This window comes from Morus notabilis, unplaced genomic scaffold (assembly GCF_000414095.1).
Source record: "Morus notabilis unplaced genomic scaffold, ASM41409v2 Scaffold159, whole genome shotgun sequence".
NCBI classification, from domain to species: domain Eukaryota; kingdom Viridiplantae; phylum Streptophyta; class Magnoliopsida; order Rosales; family Moraceae; genus Morus; species Morus notabilis.
The window spans coordinates 102,477-128,125 of NW_010366170.1; the positions used below are offsets into that span (position 1 = coordinate 102,477).

Here is a 25,649-nt window from a genome sequence, read left to right on the forward strand (position 1 = left end):
GTCCTAACAATATACGTCTGTTTCGAGAATTTTAATCTAATTTAAAATTATAATTTTTAATTCGATATAATATTTTTTTTTTTATAAAAAATTTAAATTTTAAAAATTAAAATAATAAATTAAAATTTTAAATTTATAAATCAAACATCACCTTATTTTATAAATATTATAATCCTCCCTCTCTCTCTTCTTCTTGTTTTTTTTTTTTTTTTTGGCTCAACTGCCCTTTCCTTTCGTGGCGTTTGATTTAAGTTTCAGCCCTTCCTTTGGGTATAAGGGTCAGCGCTGGGACGTTTTGTCGTGATAGTGCAGCCCCAGCCCGCAAAAGGCCAGTCGGGCCCACTTCCACCCAACAGTGGGCCCGTTCTCTAAGGAAATCCAACCGTCTATCAAGAAGTTCCACAGGAGATCTAGTGAGGATGCCCGTACCAGACATTACGACTGAAATTCCTCTACCAGTAAGCAAAAAGAAAGAAACAATTTTTTCTTTACTTTCTTTTCCAGCTTCCAGTTATTTCTTCAGTCATTTCACAGCCAAAATACGAAGAAGAAGAAGAAGCAAAAACCAAGCCTTTTTCTAGAATCTCTTCATCGCGTAATCCGAGGTTTCGCTCCTCGCCAAGATCGAATTTTCTCGGCCTCAGATGCTGTGCGGAACCACCGATTCCGTACTCAGCACGCCGTCGAGTGCGATTCCGAGCGGAGAAATCGCGAGCCTCGTCGATTCCCGAGTTCCGGCGATCGTTTTCTAGGGTTTCGAAGCTTTCGATACGAATTGAGCGACGATGCTCTCGAATCACCTCCATAATGGGATCGAGACGGCGAAGATGGTCTGGTCGAGGCTTCCGAACGCCGAGGATGGAGAACCCGACGCGCTTGGAATCGCGAAGAAGAGTGACGAGAGCAGCGTCGAGAGCCTTGACTATGAAGTCATCGAGAATCACGCTTACTGGGAAGAGCAGGTCGCGTTTCTGAGGTTTCTTAGTTCCATTCCGAGTTCAGTTCAATTGTGCTTGGGTTTGAATACTATTTTTTGGGTATTTTTTTAGGGTTCTTTCGGCTCTTAACTTTTGTTGTGTCTTTTGATCCATTAGGCGCAAAGGGGGAAGCTTTATGTGGGATATTGTGTGATGGTGAAGTGGTTATTTGCACTGCTTATTGGCATCGGTAAGCCTCAACCAAAAAAACAAAAAGAAAAAATCCTATGTTTCGCCCCCTTTTCATAAGGATTTTAGAGGGTATGGAAAGTTTAGAAAAATCGATGTTTTTCTGTAGCTTCCCATGTCACTCCTATAGGATTGAGCTGACCTTTGGATTAATCAGTTTGGTATGAATACTAATTGGAACTTAGATGCCATTTGTAAAAATGACTTAAAAAGAAAGTTTTATTAGTACAATAACTTTTAAAAATTTTATTTGCAAAATGGCTGCAAAGAACGATTGTGGCCGTTCTCTGTAAAAATGAAAAAGGTCATTTTACCTAATTTGACTTTTCAGGGTAGTCATTGTGGCAAATTCTTCAGTAGGGGATGATAAATGTGCTTTAGAACTGCAATTTCTAAGGGCACTAGGATTGTACTTTGTTGCTGACTAATTGAGCAGAAGAGGCGCAACTAGGAGCCATTTGTAAACATGGATAAAATATAAATAGGAAAGTTTTATTAGTAAAATAATACATTAAAAATTTTTATTTGCAAATGACTACGGAACACCAAGAGCGGCCACTTTTTACAAAGAATGACTGGTAAAGATGGAGAAGGTCACTTTGCCAATTTCATTTTATTATTTGGTATTCATTCTAGCAAATTCACCCCAAGTAGTTAGATTTGCAAAATAAAAATTAAGACATAGACAAGTTTGTTGTTCCATAGATTATTGAGAGAGGATTAGTTGTAGATTTTGGACGTGACCTTTTTTGAATTGTCATTTTGATTCATGTGTACTGTTGCTCTCTACTTTTGGAGATTTTTGTTGTTATATGTATAACGTGTTTAGTTATGCATCTGATTTACCTTTGATTGGTTTCAGGTACTGGACTAGCTGCTGTTTTCATCAACCTCTCCGTTGAGAATTTTGCAGGCTGGAAGTTCGAGTTGACCTTTTCGATAATACAAAAATCATATGTGGCGGGATGTCTGGTGTACATATTAATCAACTTGGCTTTGGTTTATTCTTCTGTATCTATCATTACACAGTTTGCACCTGCAGCAGCTGGATCCGGTATTCCTGAAATTAAGAGTTATTTGAATGGTATGCTGGACTTTTTACATTCCTTTGTTCGTAATGCTTTGGTCGTTATCAAATTGTCATTTTAAAATGAGAGTTTCTAATTTTGATGCAAATTTATTAGGAGTTGATATTCATGGCATCCTTCTTTTCAGAACCTTGATTGGAAAGGTCCGGTGATCTCTCTCACTTTTCCATCATACCTATTCATTTCGACATCTAAGAATAGTTTTAGTAACTTTTTTCTCTACCTTTTTATGCTGGGTATTACATAGATATTTGGAAGCATTGGCTCAGTTGGAGGTGGTCTAGCTCTTGGAAAAGAGGGTCCTCTTGTTCATACGGGTGCTTGTATTGCTTCTTTGCTTGGACAAGTAAGCATGAACTCTCGAAATGAACTTAATGTGAAAGATGCGAACATAGGGTTTTTCATTTTCCTACTCATAATGTGTGAGCTCTTTTTGAGGCTTTTGAATGAGCTGCTGACATGCTAGAAATCTTGTGCATGCTTTGCTTATCAAATGTCATAACATTTTTCTGTTAGCTGCACCACGAAGTACGAACTAACGACTTATCTTCTTGTCATCCTAACTTAGGGCGGATCTACAAAGTATCATCTAAATTCAAGGTGGCTACAAGTATTTAGAAGTGATCGGGATCGGCGAGATCTTGTGAGTGCCTTGTACTTTCAAAGTTAATTTTGCAAAAAGTTCGACCAGCATGGAATCAAGATAGTTCCTTGTTACATATCCTTGTGTTTTAACTTAGATATATCCAACTCTGTTAGTTATAGAGATAAGTCGCTTTGAATCATACTCACTGGAACGTTTTGTTTGAGAAGGTAACTTGTGGGTGCGCAGCTGGAGTTGCTGCTGCTTTTAGAGCTCCGGTTGGTGGTGTGTTATTTGCATTGGAAGAAGTTACATCATGGTAACGTTAAATCTCTCACTTATCAAAAAAAAAAAAAAGGTTAATTATCTTTCTTCATTTGTGAAGGGATATATCTTTGTTGTTGTTTTTGTTTTTTTACGTCCTTTCATTTATAATTGATAATAAAATAGAGTGCACAGGAATTTGGGTAGGGGTATATACCTGTATGGCGGGATTTAAAATGTTCCTTTCTTTCTTTGCGTTGTTATTTGAAAATGACAATTTTTTTAATGAAGGTGGAGGAGTCAGCTGATGTGGCGTGTCTTCTTTACTTCTGCTGTTGTGGCTGTTGTGGTACGTACTGCAATGGGGTGGTGTAAAAGTGGAATATGTGGACATTTTGGCTCAGGTGGCTTCATAATATGGGACGTTTCTGAGTTAGGTTCTATACTTTGTTTTGTTCTACATATTTACCTCTTTGTTGAGCCTTGTATAGCTGTCTAACTAGATTTATTTTTAGTGGTCAAGAAGACTACTCTTTCAAAGAGCTATTGCCAATGGCAGTTATTGGTGTAATTGGAGGGTTATTAGGTATGTCTATGTTTCCTGGGTGGATGGCTTTATATGGGTTACTCTTTTCAGAGAGGTTTAACTTTTCTTTTTTGTTTCAGGAGCGTTATTTAATCAGCTTACATTTTATATAGCTAATTGGCGTCGTAACTTTTTGCACAAGAAAGGCAACCGAGTCAAGGTAAGCTTTTAGCTATATTTAATAACGAACCAATGTTAAATATTTGACTTTTGGTTTTATCACATGGTACCATATTTTAGTATATTGTTTCTAAACTATGACATAGCAATTTGTGATGGAATAAAGAGTTGGTAGGGATGATCACTGTAGCTGATATAATTTCCTTTTACAAAACCATAGTTGGCACACATTTGCCTATGTGCCTTCAGTATTATATCTAGCTCCCCTAGTTAACCCCTTTAATCTTTCTTTTGATACAGATTTACGAAGCATGCATTGTCTCCGTGATAACGTCACTCATTTCCTTTGGTTTACCACTTTTAAGAAAATGCACTCCTTGCCCTGGGTCGGATCATGAATCTGGAATTGAGTGCCCAAAGCCTCCAGGAATGTATGGGAATTATGTAAATGTAAGATCAGCAGTGCTGATAGTTTCTCTGTCAAAGACTCAAATTTTTTACTAACATTAAATTCTTTATTGTTTTCTTGTTACTTCTGTTGCTGTTTGCTTTCCTGTCTTGTGTGCAATTTCCGTTTTCCATATTTGAAATTCTTATTTAAACGAGAAGGTTTTGTATTACGATGATTATTTTTCTTTGTAGCATGATTTATATTAGACGACCAACTTTTACCTGAAGCCTCATGAGTCTTAGTATTTTGGTTCTTAAAGAAGAATCAACACACATAGCCAAATCCGATAGATTTAAATAATCATGTCTTATAATCTCTAGGATATAGGAGTTTCTAATTCAGTTTTGGGAGCTGTCTTGGCTTTGCCATTTTTTACTTTCCTTTGGTATTCTCAGACTTGTTAGTTTTATTATGAAGCTCACCCAATTTATTTATTTATTTTCAGTTTCATTGCAGTAAGGACAAGGAGTACAATGATCTTGCGACTCTTTTCTTCAACACTCAGGTTCTCTATGCTTCCTCGAATTTATTTTTATTTTTATCTTTATTTATTTATTTTTGTCACACAGATTGTGCTAGTTCTAGGGTACCTTATGCTTTGCGCTACAATGGAATTTGTTTTATTTGGCAGGATGATGCCATAAGGAATCTGTTCACTGCAAAAACATTTCACGAGTTCAGTGCCCAAAGTCTATTGACCTTTTTGGTAATATATTCTTCGCATAGCTCCATAGTTAACACATTAAAAAGCGCTTTTTTTTTTTCCTTTTTCATTTTTTTTTTGGGTAAATTTCATTGGCTATCTATGTTGCAGGTTATGTTTTATACTTTAGCAGTTGTAACATTTGGCACTGCTGTTCCAGCCGGTCAATTTGTTCCTGGAATAATGATAGGATCCACATATGGGCGTCTTGTTGGAATTTTTGTTGTTAACTTTTACAAGAAGCTGAACATTGAAGAGGGGACGTGAGTCTTATCATTGATTTGTGATATCATTTATTCATAATATCATTTATTCTTACGAATCAGCTGCACTCTTGCTTGTTCCTGATCCGATCTGTGAAATCCTGGTGAATCTACAGATATGCTCTTCTTGGAGCTGCTTCTTTTCTTGGTGGTTCAATGCGGATGACTGTGTCTTTATGTGTCATTATGGTTGAAATCACAAATAACTTGAAACTCCTTCCTCTTATCATGCTTGTTCTTCTTATTTCAAAGGTATACTCTTGTTCACCTCTTATTTTGTTTGTAAATGAATTAGAAAAGTACCCAAGCTTTTTCCCGCTGCAGGCTGTTGGTGATGCTTTTAATGAAGGCCTGTATGAAGAACAGGTGCGATTGAGAAACATCCCATTACTGGAATCAAGGCCTAAGTACGAGATGCGGAAAATGACAGCAAAGGAAGCCTGTGGAGGAAGAGTGAGCATTCTTTTAATGCCTTCTTTTAAATAGTTTTTTATTCTGCAGATAATGATTACTATTTATTATGATAATAGCGATGGGCCTTACGTGTTTGGCATGTCACCTAAACATTAGCAATTAGGCATTGCATATTTGTGCACGTTAACTTTCAACAGACTTCAGACTTTCCCGATTCAAATTTAAAAGTGGTTATTTTAGAATCACAGCTAACTTCTTTTTCGTTGAGGCTTTCATAAAAGATGACCTTTTTGTATGCATATCCCCTGAACTTTCGAATTTGACAATTTAGTCCTTAATTCTTTTTTTCTTGGCAATTGACCTCTTCAACTCTCAAATCTTTGCAATTAAGTCCCAATTAGATACAACGCCTTTTTTTTTTTACGATTCTGATCATGTGACGCGCACGTGAGCATTTATAGAGGGTAATGAAGGTTATTTCTCATCTCATTTGTTCAATTCAAAATCATCTAATCTTTCCGAATACACTCAGATGCGATAAACAACTCTTGGTTTCTAAGGGATATTACCCTTAGCAGACGCTCCAAGAGTGAGAAATGACCTTTATTACCTTCAACATGTGCTCATATGTGCTTCATGTGATTAGAATCATCAAAAAAGCAGATGTAATTTTCGATTGGACCTTAATTGCAAAAGTTTTTAAGTTAAATGGGTCAATTGTTAGGAAAAAAGGAATAAGGACTAAATGTCCAAATTCAAAAAGTTCAGAGGGTATCTGTACAAAAAGCCATAAAAGAAAATCTGCTGCAAATAACATATCAAGTGAGCCGCTCCTGGATAGAATTTCTACCCTTGTACAGTGGTATTATTGTGATGGGTAATTGAAATGAACCTTGGAGATTCTTTTTGGTGCCATACTTCATCTCTTCCAGTCCAATAAGGGAAGTCATAATTCGCATTGCCATAAAATTTATGAATGGTTAGCCGTGGATATATGTTTTTATATCTTTAGATGCACTGTCCTGTCATGTATTATTGCGCTGGATTGTTCACTTTCTACTTCCCTTGAATGCCCTCAGAAATTCACTGATTGTTATGTTTATCCTTTGAAGGTGAACTCCTTCCCTCGGGTTGTTAAGGTTGCAGATGTGGTTTCTATTTTGCAGAGCAACAAGCACAATGGCTTCCCTGTATGTGGGTTCTTTCCTTAATTCTTTCTTTCTTAATTTTTTAGCCTCTTTTAGGCTTGTGCTCATTTTTACCCGATGCAGGTGATCGACCACACAAGAAGTGGAGAAACACTTGTCATTGGACTCATGCTTCGAAGGTGTGAAATAATTTTCTTGCTATTTAGATATTGTGTTTGTAAGAAGCACACAATTGTTGTCTGCAAGAAATGACTTTTTTCGGTTCATGATGCAGTCATTTGTTGGTACTTCTTCAGTCTAAGGCAGATTTCCAGCATAGTCCTTTGCCGAGTGATTCAAGAGGATCCAGGTCCATCAGGTGAGTGTAGGCACTTAAATTTAATAGTAAGTATTTAGTCTGGCTGTCCCTTTGTGCTGTGAAATTTTGATGGACTTCTGTATTCCAGGCATAGTCTCAACGAATTTGTGAAACCTGCTTCGAGTAAAGGAATGTCCATAGATGATATACATCTTAGTTCCGATGACTTGGAAATGTACATAGATCTTGCCCCATTTTTGAACCCGAATCCCTACATTGTTCCTGAGGATATGTCTTTGACAAAGGTTGCAATTTTATTTCTTCTCTCACTAAAATATCGTGTTCGCAGGTGTTTATATTCTTCTAGATAATTAAGCGTCTTGGTGGTGCAGGTGTATAATCTTTTTCGTCAGCTAGGTTTGAGACACATATTTGTTGTTCCCCGTCCATCCCGTGTGCTTGGTTTGATTACCAGGAAAGATTTATTGATTGAGGTAGTGCAACTCCTTTTGCTCCATGCATGCATTCGAACACCAGTGAAGGCACAATCATTGATCTTTGATTGTTTGTCTTACAGGAAAATGAGGATTCGGGAAACCTGGAGCTCCAATCGACTAGTGTAAGGTCTCTATAATGCTTTTTTTGAACTCATGTTAAGTCTGAATAATCATGTTTTGAGACTATCCGATTTTCAATTCTCTCTCCTTGAGATTACTAAATTAACTTTTCCGCTTCTGATGTTTGTTGAGAATAATAACTGCACATCAACAATGCATCTATGTAACATGAATCATTGGATTTTAAGAGGGCCTGTCCGGCGTTTAATATTTTTGGGAGCAGTTCTTTCCTGAACTTTTGCATTACTGCTCTATGACTATCAACCTTTTGACGGGAAGTGATTTCATTAGATTTTGTATTTGTAAACATACCAATGAGTCCCTTAAAACATGAGGAGGACAAAAAAGTTACTGATGAGTTCAGAGGTATGCTAAACTATATGGGAAAGTATGCCTTTGCAGTTATGTCATATAGTTCTCGCACTAGGCATTTTCTCCGCCGTCTTTGGTGTGAGTTTGCTTTGGCATTACATAAATATTTTGAGTTTATTTGACCATGAAATTTTTTCTTTCCGTTTTCATTTTTTTAACTGCACGCTTTTGTGCCTACATTGGCAAAAAGACGTGCTGCTATCTAGAAATATTCCCCGTACATGGAGTTATTTCATTCGGCTTTTATTCTTCTTCCTACCAGAGCTCGACAACGCGATAAGAGATTAGTCGCAAGCAACGAAGAAGCGGAGCGCCCCCTTCTCAATGGCCTTTTGGTCCAACAGACATCTGGCTGATCTGTTCAGTATTCCTTAATGACTAATTTTTTCTCTTCTTTTCCTTTTTTAACTGATTCTTCCATTTCTACCTTCCTTCTGTCTTCACAAGTCTTGATCTTAGGGGTTTAGAGATATTCGTTAATATTGCCCTCCTTGCATAAGAGGGGTTCTTTAGACCACAGTGAAATTTTGTATCATAGGTAACAATAGAAGTGAAATAATAACATGGCATATTTTTGCGACATAATTGTTTGTATTATCATGAGAAATAGGTGTTTCTGTGTGCAATTGATATGAACCAAGTTATGTACTGGAAATTCTTTCCTGAAGAAGCGCTTTTCTTTGTTCATTTTGTCCCCTTAAAGTTGTCAAATTCTTGTATCCAGTTTTTCTCGGTAAGGCAATGAAGAAAAGAGGGTGAAAAAAATAGAGAAAAGTTCAAAAGTACTTTTATAAAAGTGATAATTCTATTATTATCCTTTTTAATCATAACTGCTTATTTATCAAAATAGATTTAGGGCTCGTTTGGTTGAGCTTTTGTTTTTAACCAGTAGAAGAAGAAAAATAAAAACCGTAGCTTTTCAATAATTGTTTGGAAGAAGAGCTTAATAGGTCAAAATGATTTTTAAATTCTATAACAAGCAATAGAAGGGTTAAAAGAAGTTTATAATGTCTTTAATGTAACTGGTACAAGTTTTAAAGGTTGTTCGTAAGTGGTTCTTTTTAGAAAGCTCATTATGTGGTTTTGACTGAAAAGTTATTTTAAGAAGTTAAAATACTTCAAACAATTATTTAAACATTTTTAGAAGTTGTTAAACATTTTTAGAAGTTGTTTTTGAATTTAAGAAGCGAAAAATAGTTTTTAGAAAGCTCTTCTAAATAGACTCTTTAACTTAAACAACTTAAATTAAAGGGACAATACCGAACGAAGGGATAATATTATTAATCTCACATTTAAATTTAAGGGTCAACTTTGGAAAGATTTCAAAAAATTATCTAAAATGCATTGTGTAAAACTAAGAGATATATTTTGGTAATAAGGGGTAAAATGTTTCCTTTTATCTCGTTTCTTGGATATCAAAGGAAACTCGAACAACAACACTGAAATTTGATTCTTTGTATCAATATTTTCTGCATCTCATGCTAGGAAATCTAGTAATTTTGTAGTTCATCTGTATCGAGAAACTTCATGTGTAAGCCAGAATTATGTAACAAAAGAAACTTATTCGCAATTTTGTATTCTGTGCATGTATAGCTCAATTACAGTTGAAAGACAAGCTTCTTAATCAGCCAACCCAAAAAAGTAGACCCCAAAAAAACAAAAACAAAAATCCTTTAAACCCACTTTAAAAAATCCCCAACAAGACAAACGATGGAAATACATTTTCCTCACCATGCACTAAGCAAGAATATCAGAGAAACCAAAAAGCACAAAGAGCACAGCAGCCTGCAAAGCAAGCAAAACAAGATCATGACTCTTGATGGCTGCAATAGAAGCACTAGTATTGGAAGATGGCGAAGGCGGCTTGACGTCGGTTGAAGGAGAGACCAAAGCAGAAGGAGTTGGAGCAATGTTTGCGGCGGAGACACGAGGCACGTTGATGTCGACCTTCTGGCCGGACTGGCAGTGGCCGGGGACGCCGCAGAGGAAGAAGTGGTGGCCACGAGTGGTGATAGTGATGGTGTCATTGCCTGTGGTGTAGCTCTCTATAGGCAGTGAGGCGTTGCATGTCTTGTACATTGCGTGTGTCACTCTCATCACGTTGTGGAATTGGGGGTTATATTCGAATTCTAAAACCAAAAAAAATAAAAAGTTTAGTCATATTAGCAAAAATAAAAATAACATGTGAATATGTGATTATATGATCTCTCGTGATTAATAGATTTAACATTTTCTAAAAACCTAGGAGTAAGAATAACTTTGTATTAATAAAATTTTGCTCCTTTTGCTCCTCTTTCTTTTGCTTTCTAGAGAGAGATCAAAATAACATGAGAATCTTTGATTAGATACAACTTATAAACGTTGAATTAACATTTTCTATACTTCTAACTCTCTCCTTTACGTGTAAGCATACACTTGCTTTTGAGAGGAATGATATATAGAAAAAACTTTCATAAAATGAAAATTTTAATACGCCAAAAACATGTAACAAATTGTCAATGTTAGGTCCAAACAGTGGCATATTTAAGTACAATTCAGAGCTCTTATTTAAATTTTTTTTAAAATATTATCTTTAAAAATTTAAAAATTTTACATTTAAACTCCCATTAAAATAATATATACCCCTATTAAAATAAATATATTTTTTTTTATATATTCTCGTTAAGATAATTTATTAAAAACATTATATACACCTTCATTCAAATGAAAGACGGACTCCGCGGTCCAAAAAGTACATTGGTACAATGATTGCATTTTTTTTTTTTTTTTTTTTGGCTCTGAGGTACAATAATTGATTACTAGTAATGTTTCTAGGTGGAGTTAACATTACGTAACCTTTCATCATGAAAGCGTGCCTGAGATGGAAGTTGGAAATATATTACACACACACATACATACGCATATATATATATATATGTATATGTATATAAGGAATGCAAGTGAATGGCCGACCAAAACAATAAAGAGCCAACGAAACTACAGAAGGGCAGTCTTAAATGACAATAAACACATATAATGCTTCCCATGTGGGGATAACTATAAAAGCTACAAGCTTCTATCTTCATTCAAACTGTAAACTTTATTATCTCTGAGCAAGAGCATGCATTGTTATCAGGTCTCCTAAAGCGACAACACATCTATATGTAATGGAATCTGCAGGGTTGTACCAACTATATATATATATATATGTAAATATATATGTGTATTTCTAGCCACTATTACTGATTTGTGGGCAACATTGGGAGAGAGAGAGGAATTATGATGTCAATAATTTAACAAAAATGAAATTATGACGTCAATATGTAATTCACTGTTCTTGTCCTTTTACCTGGGAAAGATTTGAGACAAAGTACAAACAAACAACGAGGCCACATCACAAGAAGAAGGAAACAGAAACAGAACAAACGACAGAAAATTACATCATGGCTAAACTAGTAAGGAGACAACAAGGAGCGGAGTGGGATAGGAAAATAGTACAGAACAAACTTACTGTGAAAAAAAGCTCATTGAATGTAAAGTATAAAAAAAACACTCTTCCTAGAAAATTGAGCTCTTTTATTATTATTTTTTTTTTTGCTGAGGGAAAAATTGAGCTCGTTTTACTATATCATGTTAATGTGATAATGTCTCCCCACTATTAAACTCGCAAAAATTCCAAAAGCGTATTTATGTATCTATATATACAAAGTATGAAAAAAAACATTTGTTACTTAACCAAAAATTAACACAAGATCAGAAATCATGGAAATTCTAAGAGGTGGCTAGAAAAAAATATGGGAAAAGATTACTCACTGATGACATCACCAACTTTGAAGGTTTTAATGGCAGACCAAAGTTTATAGTCCACATTACCAATGATGGTCCATCCCGCGGAGTCTCCAACCTTGTAAACCGCGCCATGGCAAGCCTGAAAGATACCCAATACCACCATAGCCATAGAAATATTCAATATTAGCAAAGCCATGGCTGCTTAGAATTATAAAGTGTGTGTATTGAGGGAGTAACTTAGTTGGTTTTTGGGTTTGTTTTGGTTTTTTGAGAGATATGTGAGACAATTGGGAAGAGGGTTTCTCTTGTGACTTTATAAAGCTTTTGGAGTGCTGGCAAAGTTGGGTCCATTGGAGGTAATTGGAAGCTCTTATAGAGAAGGTAATTATATCATGTGGGTCCCTCATTTATAAGTGTTTTGCACCGTGGTTTCCTTCTTTATTTATTAGTGTTAATTGAGTTGTTGTGGGGGCAAAGCTTAATTCATGACTCAATTTTTTTGGGAAGTGTAATTATTTGTGCAAATTATTCTTAAATGTGCCTGTACCTTGAAGGTCATTCCCATTTCATCTCATAAATTTTAAACGACTCGTTTTTATCCATTTCTATTAGAATTTTTACTAAAAACAAATAAAAAAAACATGTGATTTTGTGACTTTTTCTGTTTGTTTTTAATAGAATTCTAATAAAAATGGTTAAGCGAGATTAATTTTCCTATTTTTTTAATCTATTTTTCACAAAAATTCTAATAGAATGATTAAATTAGACTAATTTAAAATTAAAAAGAACAAAGTGTGAGTTTTAAAAGTTCATGATAAAGTAAGAAAGACCTTAAATTTCGAGAACGCATGTTAGACTAATTCTATTTGCAATACATGTTTAATCAGTGTAAGGTTAAACATTCACATTGATGGTCTCTTTTTACTTAAAAACTAAAATCTAAGGAAAAAAAAAACGACGTGATTCCTGAATAATATATGTGAGTTTTCGAGTATCAACATCAAGGAAAATTACAATTCTTAATTAGTTTTCAAAGTCTGATGGATTGTTGACTTCAACTAATATCTTAAACTATTTGGCCGCAAACATCGTTTTTGGCTTCGGATCACAATGGTTGAAGGGACTTGAAAGGAAAGAATGTTGGCCGAGTTTGTTGGTCGAGTGGTTGGCTGCTAGGCCTAGCTCATCTTCAGCTCAAGCAAATTAAATAAGAATCCCATGATTGAGATAAATGTTTTTAATTAAATTATTGTGGATATATATAGATCTTTTTGTCCTTATTGATGAATGCCATGATTGAAATTGTCTACCATATTTCATTAGGGAAAAAAATAAAATAAAATTGCCTGCCATATTTTCCTTTTAAAAAAAATGGCTACCATATTGTACCATACTATGGTTATAGTTTCGTTTTAGTTGGGTTATCTTTGCTTTCTGGATGAGAAAAGTGGTGCCTTGCTTCATACATTTTCCCCTTATACCATGTTATATGCACATGTATAGGTATGAAACATGATTTTCTAGCTAAGAAAACAATAATTTTAGTAAAGAAATATAGTTTGATATTTTGTTTAAATGTTTAAAACCCCAATATTGCATTGTATTATTGGATTTCTAGTGGAGATTCAATATTTTATATTTATATAATTTATAGTTTATTAGATGTATCCATTTGCAAGTAAAGTAGGAAAATAGACCCCCACAAAAAGGTGTTCTAATAAATTGTGAGAAAAGTATATGATTTGTCATGATTTTGTGCAGATTTATTATTTATGTCATTTTAAATAATTTGGTGTCATTATAGCTTTGTTTTCTCTTTATTAATTGAATGCCAATTGTTTATTTTTGAGTGGAGTGACATAAATAATACTTTTTACTATCTTGAGTGGCATTTCTGATTTTTCCTCTTTAATTGTTAACGAATAATTAAGAGTCCCAAATACGAAGCCCAAATGACGTATATATGAAGCATGGAAACTAATTAATTACTAATTAGTTTAGCAAGGAGGTACAATGATAGAGCAACCATACTAGTATAGTATAAGATTTGTTGTTCGCATTGCTCATAGAAAAATAGTATCCCTTAAAAAAAGAGAAATATATTAACTGTGGATTTTTTTTTTTTTTTTTTGAATATTTGAATAGTCAATAGTCATGAAACTATAGTTGGCTTTGGAGGTTTGAGAAACAAAACTTGGCTTCTAGCCTGTTAAGGCGGAAAATGTTTTATGGTACCACATGAAGTAAATATCACATCCATTCTAATCCAATTCGATTTATACTGGATGTTTAGAGCTAATTTGTAATTTAAAGATATTGCTACAATTGAACGTGAAAATTAATTATAAAGTGAATATTAATTATAAACAGTAAATCAATAGAAATAAGACAAGCATAATTAATTATCATAATTAGCAAAGCATTATTAATTATCATAATTAGCAAAGCATAATTAATTATCATAATTAGCAAAGCATTTTAACAAATCACCACAGTCCACACCTATTCTCTCCTTAATTCCTCCGCGCTAGGCTGATTTCGTTTCTCTCTTCTGTCAGTGAGGCGGCGCCGAAATCCTTCGACGGTGTGAGGCCAACATCAATACTCTCCTCCCTGTTTGCACCGATGCCGATCTCGATCCTCCCTCCACGTGACTTTGTCACCGATCTCCTCCCTTCGAGTGATGGAATCTAATGGTTTAATAACCACTAGTTTAAACTTTAATTTGTATATGAGTGAGATAGTTTTTGTCCTCCTTTATCACACTGATTTATTCAGAACTTTTATTCTTTGTTTGTGTGGACAATTTTTCCTTTCAACCACTGGTTTACAGAAAAGTAGACCAGTGGTTTACTTTAACTATGTGTTTGTGTTTAATTTTTTTCCCCCTCGTTTAAACAACTATTTACTCAAAATTAAACTAGTAACATATGAAGTACCAAAGAAAGAAAAAGAAAGGGGTAAAAAACTAATAGCCTTCAAAGAGAAAACCAATACCCTTCCTTCAAGATTGGTGGTTAATTTCCTTACTTCTTTTAATTTTTAAAATTCAACACAATCCAATTTAAGTTGGATGGAATTGGATAGTTATTCTATTAGACTTGCTAATTTGTTCACCCCTACTAAGAAAAATAAAATAAAAGGAAAATCTTAGATAGGAGATATTTTGAGGAAGCAATGTAAAAGAGTTAAAATCTACATTTATGCACTATATCATTGAATAATTTGTTTCAGGCAAAAGAATATTTCGGCATGCAATGAATAATGGGTAAATTGCAAATTATTATGGTAACAATTAACAAATCATACATTGTAAGCCACTTCCAATTTATAATTTGTTTCAAGCAAAAGAATATTTCTTATTGCAATTTAAAAAAAAAGTTCAAAATGAACTAAAGATATATAGCAGCGGACAAGTACTCTTCCAGAGCCTTCTGAATTTGATTACATGGCCGGCCTTATCAAGTATCACACAAAAGAAAAGAAAATCTCCGAGAAATGCGGTATCGTTCCACAATACACTATGCTAGGTTCGCCCACTATGAATGATGTTGCTGAAAGACGAAACAGGACGCTTAAGGACATGGTGAGGAGTATGATTTGTCATTCAACCTTACCAGAATCACTCTGGAGAAAAGCGCTTAAGACTGCAGCATATATCTTTAACAGGGTTCCAACTAAAGTGATTGCCAAAACCCCTTACGAGCATTGGATAGGCAAGAAGCCTAGTTTAAAGCACTTGCATGTTTAGGGATGTCCAGCTGAGGCAAGGCGTTATAGGCCTAATGAAAAGAAACTTGACTTAAGGATGGTGAGTTGCTATTTTATTGGATACTCTGAAAGATCCAAGGGGTACAAGTTTTATGATCTCGTGACTAAGTCAATTTTTGAGTCAGGAAATGCCCGGTTCTTTGAGGATGTCAAGTTTGCGGGGGGAGATACAGTTATGGACTTTGTCTTCGAAGAGGAATATGTTGATATTCCCACAAGTGCTATTGGCATCGATCAAGATCTCATACTTGACCTTGTTCAAGACACAACAGATCAAGACAATGTCAGAGAACCTCCCATACAAGAAGTTGTTCCAGAAGAAAAAACTCTACCACCTCAAGAACCGATGCCATTAAGGAGGTTCACTAGAGAAAGGAGAAGTGCGGTGCCAGATGACTACATTGTATTTCTCTAAGAACATGAGGTAGACATTGGGGTGATGGAAGATGATCCGATTAACTTCCGTTAAGCCATGGAAAGTTCTAACTCTCAGAAGTGGATTGAGGCCATGAATGAGGAGATTAAGTCCATGAAGGACAATGACGTGTGGGATCTTGTCCCATTGCCAGAAGGTGCTAAACCCATTAGTTGCAAATGGATATTTAAGACCAAGAGGGATTCGAAAGGTGATATGGAGAGGTACAAGGCATGTCTTGTCGTAAAGGGCTTTACACAAAAAGAAAGCATCAACTATAAAGAGACTTTCTCTCCGGTTTTTTCAAAAAGACTCTTTCAGGATTATAATGGCATTAGTGGCGCATTTCAATCTTGAGTTACATCAGATGGATGTAAAGACAACGTTTCTCAATGGAAATATTGACGAGACAATCTATATGGTGCAACTTGAAAACTTTGTGTCAGGAGACCCAAAGAATATGGTTTGCCAACTTAAGAAATCCATCTATGGGTTCAAACAAGCATCTCAACAATGGTATTTCAAGTTTCATCAAGTGATCATCTCGTTCGGTTTTGAGATGAATTTGGTCGATGATTGCATATACCATAAGTTCTGTGGGAGTAAGTATATTTTTCTGGTTTTATATGTCGATGACATTTTGCTTGCCAGCAACAATATAGGCTTATTGCACGAAATCAAGAGATTTCTAGCTAAGAATTTTGAGATGAAAGATCTTGGTGACGCCTCTTTTGTATTAAGCATTGAGATACACCGGGATCGCTCTTGGGGTATTCTTGGGTTATCACAAAAATGCTATATCAAAAAGGTTCTCAAGAGATATGACATGCAAGATTGCAAACCAGGTGATACCCATATGGCTAAGGGAGACAAGTTTAGTCTCAATCAGTGCCCTAAGAATGATTTTGAGGAAAAAGAAATGCAGAAGATTCCTTATGCGTTAGCAGTAGGAAGTCTAATGTATGCTCAGGTTTGTACGCGTCCGAATATTGCGTACGTTACTGGGATGTTAGGCATGTATTTAAGTAATCCAAGAGTAGACCATTGGAAAGCAGCCAAACGGGTTTTGCGGTACTTACAGAGAACAAAAGACTACATGCTCATGTATCGGAGGTCGGATCAGCTTGAGATCGTTGGGTATACTGACTCCGATTTTATTAGATGCCTAGATAGTATGAAATCTACGTCAGGCTATATCTACCTACTAGCTGGAGGTGTTGTCTCCTAGAAGAGTGCTAAACAGTCTCTTATAGCCTCTTCTACCTTGGCGGTAGAGTTCATAGCATGTTATGAGGCGTCCAATCACGAAATATGATTACGGAATTTTTTCACGGGGTTGCGCCTAGTGGACGGCATTGAAATTCCACTCAAGTTATTTTGTGACAATAAGTCAGCAGTGTTGTATTCCAACAACAACAGGAGCTCGACGAAGTCAAATCATATAGACATCAAGTTCCTAATTGTCAAGAAAAGAGTTCATAGTGGACAATTATTTATAGAGCACATCAGTACAAACTCCATGGTTGCGGATCCGCTTACTAAGGGATTGCACCCAAAGTGTTTCATGAGCACACTGCTCGTATGAGTGTCATGTCATTATAGGATATTCAGTTTTAGTGGGAGTTTGTAATTTTAGATGCTTCTATGATATAGACATATTTTCAGTTATTTCAGTTTATGGATATTTTGAGGTTATTTTCTACATAAATAAAGTTTTGGTTTATTCACACTTTGATTTTGGTATGGTTTGATCTCACTAAGGTTTAAGGTGGACCAGTTAAAAATAGGCATGTTAAGATCACATTACATGAAATTTCCATGCTACACATTGACATCATGATCCATGTGATTCAGTTGTATTGGCATACGTGACCATTGATGGGTCGAGTTACGACAGTTGTAACGAATGCCGCTTTGATCCTATGTTGGTATGATTAATGGACCGGATTAGTTACAGATACATTTCGGTAATGATAGCAAAGTTGAGCTCATACGGTTTTTTTTACAAAGCATAATTATAAGGTTACACATATAGCATAAGTGGGAGATTGTTGGATCCTTAATCTAACGTTGGGCTTATATGTGAATAATTATGTGTTGCGGGCTGTCATATAAGGTTAAGCCCAATTAAAAGTGATCTATTAAGGTTTGGGTATTTTGGGTTTTAATGTATCTAATAGGGTGTGGGCCTTTAATGTGTAGAGACTTAAGGGTAATTTTTATTTTTATGATGGGCTAAAATAGAAATAACAAAAGATAATAGGGAAGTTATCTATAAATGAGAGTTATGGTCCCTAGATCACACGTTATATTCTGTTCCTTCTGACATCCCATTATTAGAGAGAGTATAGAGAGAAAGTTAAAGGGTTCTCTAAGAAAACGTGTTGATCTGGAAGACAAACTGCACGACTCTAGAGAGAAATCAATCAATATGGATTCAGGTACGCTTCCGATTATAGATTTATTAGTTCTTGATGATCTGACATGAATGTTCTTGGCTTTTGGGTGATGGTTTTCACCAAATTATTGATTTATAACACCAATACTCTCCTCCCTGTTTGCACCGATGCCGATCTCGATCCTCCCTCCATGTGGCTTTGTCACCGATCTCCTCCCTTCGAGTGATGGAATCTAATGGTTTAATAACCACTAGTTTAAACTTTAATTTGTATATGCGTGAGATAGATTTTTGCCTCCTTTATCACACTGATTTACTCATAACTTTTATTCTTTGTTTGTGTGCACAATTTTTCCTTTCAACCACTGGTTTACAGAAAAGTAGACCAGTGGTTTACTTTAACTATATGTTTGTGTGGAATTTTTTTTCCCCTCGTTTAAACCACTATTTACTCAAAATTAAACTAGTAACATATGAAGTACCAAAGAAAGAAAAAGAAAGGGGTAAAAAACTAATAGCCTTCAAAGAAAAAACCAATACCCTTCCTTCAAGATTGGTGGTTAATTTCCTTACTTCTTTTAATTTTTAAAATTCAACACAATCCAATTTAAGTTGGATGGAATTGGATAGTTATTCTATTAGACTTGCTAATTTGTTCACCCCTACTAAGAAAAATAAAATAAAAGGAAAATCTTAGATAGGAGATATTTTGAGGAAGCAATGTAAAAGAGTTAAAATCTACATTTATGCACTACATCATTGAATAATTTGTTTCAGGCAAAAGAATATTTCGGCATGCAATGAATAATGGGTAAATTGCAAATTATTATGGTAACAATTAACAAATCATACATTGTAAGCCACTTCCAATTTATAATTTGTTTCAAGCAAAAGAATATTTCTTATTGCAATTTAAGAAAAAAGAAGTTCAAAATGAACTAAAGATACATAGCAGCGGACAAGTACTCTTCCAGAGCCTTCTGAATTTGATTACATGGCCAGCCTTATCAAGTATCACACAAAAGAAAAGAAAAAAACAGGGGAGAAAAATTAAAAAAAAAAAAAAAAAAAAAACTCCAGCAGTGAGGATAAAACAACACTGGAGAATGATAGATCATGAAAATTAATTAAGTGCCTAGGTAATTAAACTAATCTATATCTAAAAAGTTTCTTGAGTTTATTCCACAAGTTTACAATCCATTGTTATGCCGATTGTGCTTCTTGGCATCACCATTAGCTCCATAATTCCCTTGATCAATCTTTTGAGGCTCATCATCATCATCGTCACCATCCATATACCTCTTCCAGAGCCAATGCTGCTTCCACACCCTCTCGGTCATCTCCTCGATCGGGATGTTCTTCGTCTCCGGCAGCAGGAACATGACGAAAAACGACATGATGAGAACCCACCCGGAGAAGAACAAGAAAATGCCATACTTGAGGTGGCAAAGCATGGAAAGGAAGGATTGCGCTATGACAAAAGTGAAGAGCAAGTTGACGCACACCGTCACACTCTGCCCTGCCGAGCGAGTCTCGAGTGGGAAGATCTCACTAGGAATTAGCCAGCCAAGAGGCCCCCACGACCACGCAAAGGACGACACATAAGTGCAAATCAACACAACAACCAGGATTGCCCACACCTTGCCTAGGTCATTAGATGTGTCCGTCACCTTTATTGCTAGGATTATTGCTATGACCACTTGGGACAAGAACATCTGAGCCCCAGCCTCCAACAACAGCATGCGACGTCCGACTTTGTCGACCGAGTAGATCGACACAACCGTGGACAGAACATTAACGGCTCCTGTTATCACGGCCGAGTATAGAGAAGCGTCGCTTCCGAATCCCAACGTGCTGAACAACACTGGTGCGTAGAACATGATCGCGTTTATGCCCGTGAATTGTTGGAAGATCTGCACCCCAAATTAATTTTATATGTATTATGAATTAGGGCACAAAACTTGGCGACAAGTGAAAAATGCTAAATGTCACTAGACTACATATCATTTTTCGACCAATCACAAATTTTCCTACATGATTATCATGCTAATAAAAAATTTAATAATTTGTTATATAAATATATATATATATATAATATGTGTGGATTGAGTGGTTCAAAGCATATAATTTAACGGCACATTCACATCTTTGCTTCTAACATTAAACTAGACTACATATCATTTTTCGACCAATCACAAATTTTCCTACATGATTATCATGCTAATAAAAAATTTAATAATTTGTTATATAAATATATATATATATATATAATATGTGTGGATTGAGTGGTTCAAAGCATATAATTTAACGGCACATTCACATCTTTGCTTCTAACATTAAAGTTTCAATTACCTGGAGGGAAACCGCGATGACAAGTTGAGGACGGTTCTTGCGCTTAATGAGGTTCCTAAAGGGGTGTTTGACTAGCTTAGCAATGCGGCTAGCCTCGACCAGTTCCAAGAACTCGGGTTCAACGTTGTCAGTGCCGCGAATCTTTCTAAGCACAGCTTTGCCTTCTTCCATGTGACCTCGCTCTATCAGACTGTTGGGAGTGTCCACAACCAAGAGAGCTCCTATGGTTAGTAGACCAGCAGGGATTCCTGCCAAACCAAGTGAAACCCTCCATCCCCATCCACCTTCAATCCTGTTTAATTTCATTTAAGTGAAAAGCATATGCATTAGATTCATAATTAAAACTGAAATAATGTTATAAATAAGAATAACTAAAAATTTACTGTAAACATTTCTTTTATTAATGGGACACTTAATTTGAAATTCTTTAATCATTGTACTTATGCAATGTGAGTTAAACTTCTATAATTAATTAGGACCCTTAGGACCGTGAAAATTTATTAATTGACGGAGATATTATTTAATCGAGATAAATTATTACTCTTCGGATCAAGTCGAGACCGGCTAAAAAAATTATTTAATCGAGGTTATTAATTTAATGAGTATTAGTTTAATCAAAGTTTTATTTTCTTTGTTTGATACGTATTCAAGTCCTAACTAATTCCTGAAAATGTACTAAAGTGTCCTATGGAAACCTAACAACTCTAGTGGTGTTACGTTTGTTAATTAAATGTGACTCATTACGGATTGACTTGTCTAATATTAATTTTGGAATCTCTTCCAAACGATATAATTCACCTTGCGTTTAAAGATAATGAAGTTTAACTGCTCTAGCTAGGTCTAATTAATATGTTTAATGTCAATAGTCAATCATGATTTTGGGGAATATGTTTCATATTCAATAGTCAACACTACCCCTTTCAAATAAGTTAATAAATAAAAATAAAGAGTCAACACTACGTTAAAAATTTGACCATTAAATTTTTAGTAATATATATATATATATATATATTTTTTTTTTTTTTCCCAACGATTGATTACCTAAGACTAAGAGACAACGAGGTGTCTAAGATAGGCACGTGTGCACATTTTAGTCCAATTAATCTTAAGTTGAATTGCGATTTTTTTGTCTTAAAACATGAGCTGTCTTAATTTTTTATTATTAATAATTGCTGCCAAACGAAAATATTCCTATTCTATTCGTCATGCATATATAATTTAATTTCATATATATGTTTAATGAAAGAAGAATCGTCACTAACTGTTAATTTCATATATATATATATATATATGTATGTATGTATATATATTGTGCGTGTGTTTGTTTTAAGACAAAATTTGAGTTTGACTTACTTGGCAGTGCCGTAATTTACAAGGTTTGCAAAGAGAATTCCAATGGTAACATTGAGCTGGAATAGTATGTTTAGTCCTCCACGTATTCTTGTGGGTGCAATCTCCGAAAGGAAAAGTGGCACAGCCTGTTACAACATGAAAAAGAAAAATTAAAGCCTAAATTAGAAAATCATGACAAAACACATTAAAAAAAAAAAAAAAAAATTCCCACTTGCTCAAAGAAAAAAATTGGCTCTGACCCATTAATTATCCTCATGAGTTATACAAGTTAAGTAAGTTGAAAAAACTTCTTTTGTGACCACTCAAGTAGAAAAAGCGATCACTCTACATACATGTAAATACATACATATATATATATAGATACACATATATGAGACGAAAAATCTGACTAAAAAGCGGTATCGTGTTTTTAGAAAAGACATTACAAATTTTTAGTAGGATTCAGATTCTTTGATATATAAGTTGGAATAATACAAATAAGAGTAAGCAACTTGTTTACAATGATTTACATTTGAAAACAAAAAAACATGCTTAAGTCGGATCATATGGACCACTCCAAGCTGTGCCTTTTACATGTACACGCACATATGTTGAAAATTTTGGTCAAAGTAATAACAAAAAATGATTCTTGTCAAGATAAACAATCCAAAAGGATTCAACCACCATAATTAAACTAGAAAATATTAATTAAAACAAAAAGGGGTCCACTTGATCACGTTATTCAAACAAAAGTGAATAAAGACTTGCCAAAAAAAAAAATTTAATGAAGCAAGAAAGATACATGGAAAGTAGGTTCATCTACTTTGTCTGGATAATTCCAAGCTACGTACACCTTATCATATGATGTTCCTTTAAATTAATCCCAAAAAAATTAAAAAAAAAAAAGCTTATTCACATGTACAGAAACGTCAAACATTTAATACTTAAAAGAAAGAAAAAGATAATAGTTGAAAACTAGTGGATGACCAATTGCTGAAAAACATAGCTTTCTGATTTGATCATGAGCATGACCAACTAATCTCTTCCACTCTTTACCGACAAAATTGGGACACCATACATACTAAACATTTGCTCATTTTCTTATTTATTAATTAATTTCTTGACTAAATAATTCAACAAAATTTTCTTTTGTAAATATCACAAGATCTACAAAAGCCCTAGAAAAATATTTGATTGCGTCAGATGTAAAGCTTAGTTTTTGACTACGAACACTAAATACAAACTACGACAGCTATACAATAACTAGTATTCTTACTATATTTAAAATGCATAATTCTAACATGCATACTGTTTGACAAATTATATATATAGCAGACATATTGTAATATGTGTAATGTGTAATTTAACCATTGAATATAATGCTAGATGCATATTCGAATCCACTTAAATGGTATAGGAGTTGTATCTTCCAATATCAAGTGCTATTAATCCTATCTATAAAATACGGTATTTACTAGTCCAAATGAAAATTCACTTAATCATGTAAGTTGATAATAAAAGGTTAAATAATGTTACACTGGTAAAAGGGCAAAAAATAAAAAATAAAAAATAAAAAATAAAAATAAAAAAAGAGTTGGAAGTTGGGATCCCTATGTCGTTAACATGAAGTAAAAGTTTATTAGGTGAGAAAAAAATAAAAAATAAAAAAAGTGACCCGATTTGACAAATAGTGGACCCCAGAGATGGACTAAAAGGACCCCACGTGATAAACCTACTCACTTTGAGAGACAAGTGTGCATACAATTATCCAAATTAAAAGTTGGGACACATGATAGAAATTAATTTTAAGTACGATGGATTTTTTTTTCTTTCGGTTATAGGACGGTGGGTTTGTGGGTTCAACTAACTGATCAGACCGTATGTTTAGTTGTTACACTTTACACACAAAAAAAAAAAAATCAACACAATAGGAATTAACAAAACAAACCTGATTAGCAAAGCCAACGCCACAACCAAGCAAGATCCTGCCAAGAATGAGCATGGCGAGGTTGTCGGCGGCGGCGTTCAAAACCGTGCCGACGATGAAGAAACCTCCGGCGATCAACATGGTTAGCCTTCTGCCTAGCCTTCTTGTGGTGTAGGAGGCAAAAAAAGTAGCCGTTAAACCAGCTAGGTATAGAGATGATGTGAACAATTGTAGGCCTTGGTTGTCGTATTTGCAATAGTTGCTATCATCCTCATTCTGCGACTGTCTATAAACGACAGGAAAGAATTTTTTCAAGAAAGACGGCATGGATGTAACGCCCCCTGAAAATAAAAATAATATTTGATCAAAATTAGCAAAAATTAAATTAAATTAAAACAAATTATAAACAAGAATGTGATTTAACTTTTTATGGTAAGTTTAACTAACACGGGAATAGTGAAAGACGCCAACATGGCACGTGCGCACATGGCGTGGGATAGCAAATATAAGAAAAATATTCAGTTGGCGGGTTTCTGCGTCATATTGATTCTGAAGGTCAACGGCTGTGATTGCGCCAATAAACATTTTTGAAGTTCCTAAAACACCCCCGTTTGAGGAACAGGCATTCTTGGAGTTATCAAAAGCAAAAAAGGTGTCTGGGTTCCAGCTTTGGCGGGTGAGAAGTTCACTTTTTCATGGATCTGACTGTCTTTTTCTCTTTTTCTTATTCACAGATTCAGCACAGAGTTTTATGAGGAACATTATTTTTTTTTTCCTTTCTTTTTTCATTTCTTTTTTCACTTTGTCTAAACATAATCTCACATATAACCAAGTTAATTTATTTTATTTTTTTCGCTATATCATATAACCAAGTTAATTAATTACGAATATATATTACTCTCAGAAAGTTTCGGCTAAAGAGACAAAAAGAGATCCTCACCACAATATTGATCAAGATAGTATAACATCTATGAAACTTTGTTTCCTTTTTAGTTTTTTGTTTCTCTTTTTTTTTCTTAGATAATTATGACTGTTTATAGTTGGGGGGAAAAAAAAAAATCGATTGCGTTTCCAGAACTACCGTGACCAAACAACATGCTTAGTTGCCTACCAATTAACAAGTATAAGATTTAAACTTTCTAGCAAAAAAAATTAATTAATAAGATCTAAATTACTCAAAGAGAAAAATCAATGAGCCACACAAAATTCTACGTGAAAGAGAGAGTTAGAAGAGATCATGTGGTCACCTGAAACACCGACGTCGTAACCAAACATGAGGCCTCCGGTGGCGGCCATAATGCATGAGATGATGACGATAGGCGTGATCTTTGCCTCGAACTCTGTCGCGGCCGAGGCCACCGATAACCCTCCGGCAGGCATGTTGTTGATCGTAAAAGGCTCCGATTATATATTATATCAAAACCCTTACAATCTTTATATATAGTATACTCAAAGAGTGTATATATATATATAGATATATATATATATATATATCAAAACAATAATAGCAGTACTCAATAGTACTAAAACACAATATTAGAAGAAAAAGAAGAAGAGGAAGAGATATAATAAGAAGTAGTAAAATGGATTTTATTGATATAATGTGGTGGTGA

At 34.8% G+C, this 25,649-nt stretch overlaps 3 protein-coding genes across 5 annotated transcripts; 1 reads left to right on the plus strand and 2 right to left on the minus strand.

Moving 5' to 3' along the window:
- Positions 1-516: 516 nt before the first annotated feature.
- Positions 517-8,721, plus strand: LOC21395577 (chloride channel protein CLC-d). Of its 3 annotated transcripts, none has more exons than XM_024173246.1 (23): positions 517-962; positions 1,095-1,167; positions 2,029-2,250; positions 2,351-2,397; positions 2,502-2,600; positions 2,823-2,897; positions 3,068-3,156; positions 3,393-3,533; positions 3,617-3,687; positions 3,768-3,847; positions 4,108-4,257; positions 4,704-4,763; positions 4,890-4,964; positions 5,073-5,224; positions 5,341-5,476; positions 5,549-5,677; positions 6,751-6,828; positions 6,910-6,965; positions 7,061-7,144; positions 7,233-7,389; positions 7,477-7,578; positions 7,662-7,708; positions 8,336-8,721. In XM_024173246.1, the coding sequence occupies exons 1-23, from the start codon at positions 786-788 to the stop codon at positions 8,427-8,429; spliced, it is 2,394 nt and encodes a 797-aa protein (XP_024029014.1). In that variant the 5' UTR covers positions 517-785; the 3' UTR covers positions 8,430-8,721. The 3 variants fall into 3 exon arrangements, with proteins under 3 accessions (XP_024029014.1, XP_024029015.1, XP_024029016.1); XM_024173247.1 differs by having other exon boundaries at positions 2,029-2,140; positions 2,382-2,397; XM_024173248.1 differs by having other exon boundaries at positions 895-976.
- Positions 8,722-9,726: 1,005 nt separating this feature from the next.
- Positions 9,727-12,105, minus strand: LOC21395578 (mavicyanin). The gene is made up of 2 exons (XM_010109699.2): positions 11,866-12,105; positions 9,727-10,202 (listed from the first exon to the last, which is right to left on the minus strand). Exons 1-2 carry the CDS (start codon positions 12,035-12,037, stop codon positions 9,811-9,813), a joined length of 564 nt encoding a protein of 187 aa, XP_010108001.1. The 5' UTR covers positions 12,038-12,105; the 3' UTR covers positions 9,727-9,810.
- A 7,190-nt stretch (positions 12,106-19,295) lies between these two features.
- LOC21395579 (sugar transport protein MST4) lies at positions 19,296-25,596 on the minus strand. Its single transcript, XM_010109700.2, has 5 exons — positions 25,284-25,596; positions 24,058-24,377; positions 22,131-22,255; positions 20,778-21,069; positions 19,296-20,338 (listed from the first exon to the last, which is right to left on the minus strand). The coding sequence occupies exons 1-5, from the start codon at positions 25,414-25,416 to the stop codon at positions 19,616-19,618; spliced, it is 1,593 nt and encodes a 530-aa protein (XP_010108002.1). The 5' UTR covers positions 25,417-25,596; the 3' UTR covers positions 19,296-19,615.
- Positions 25,597-25,649: the final 53 nt, after the last annotated feature.

Coding starts and splice junctions, on each gene's coding strand:
- LOC21395577 (XM_024173246.1), top strand. CDS start 786: ATGCTCTCGAATCACCTCCATAATGGGATCGAGACGGCGAAGATGGTC. Junction 5,477..5,548: donor TTGTTCTTCTTATTTCAAAG/GTATACTCTTGT, acceptor TTCCCGCTGCAG/GCTGTTGGTGATGCTTTTAA. Junction 7,579..7,661: donor GGAAAGATTTATTGATTGAG/GTAGTGCAACTC, acceptor TTTGTCTTACAG/GAAAATGAGGATTCGGGAAA.
- LOC21395578 (XM_010109699.2), bottom strand. CDS start 12,037: ATGGCTTTGCTAATATTGAATATTTCTATGGCTATGGTGGTATTGGGT. Junction 10,203..11,865: donor CAAAGTTGGTGATGTCATCA/GTGAGTAATCTT, acceptor TTTTGGTTTTAG/AATTCGAATATAACCCCCAA.
- LOC21395579 (XM_010109700.2), bottom strand. CDS start 25,416: ATGCCTGCCGGAGGGTTATCGGTGGCCTCGGCCGCGACAGAGTTCGAG. Junction 22,256..24,057: donor GCGTTGGCTTTGCTAATCAG/GTTTGTTTTGTT, acceptor ATGTTGTAACAG/GCTGTGCCACTTTTCCTTTC. Junction 20,339..20,777: donor TCATCGCGGTTTCCCTCCAG/GTAATTGAAACT, acceptor TTTGGGGTGCAG/ATCTTCCAACAATTCACGGG.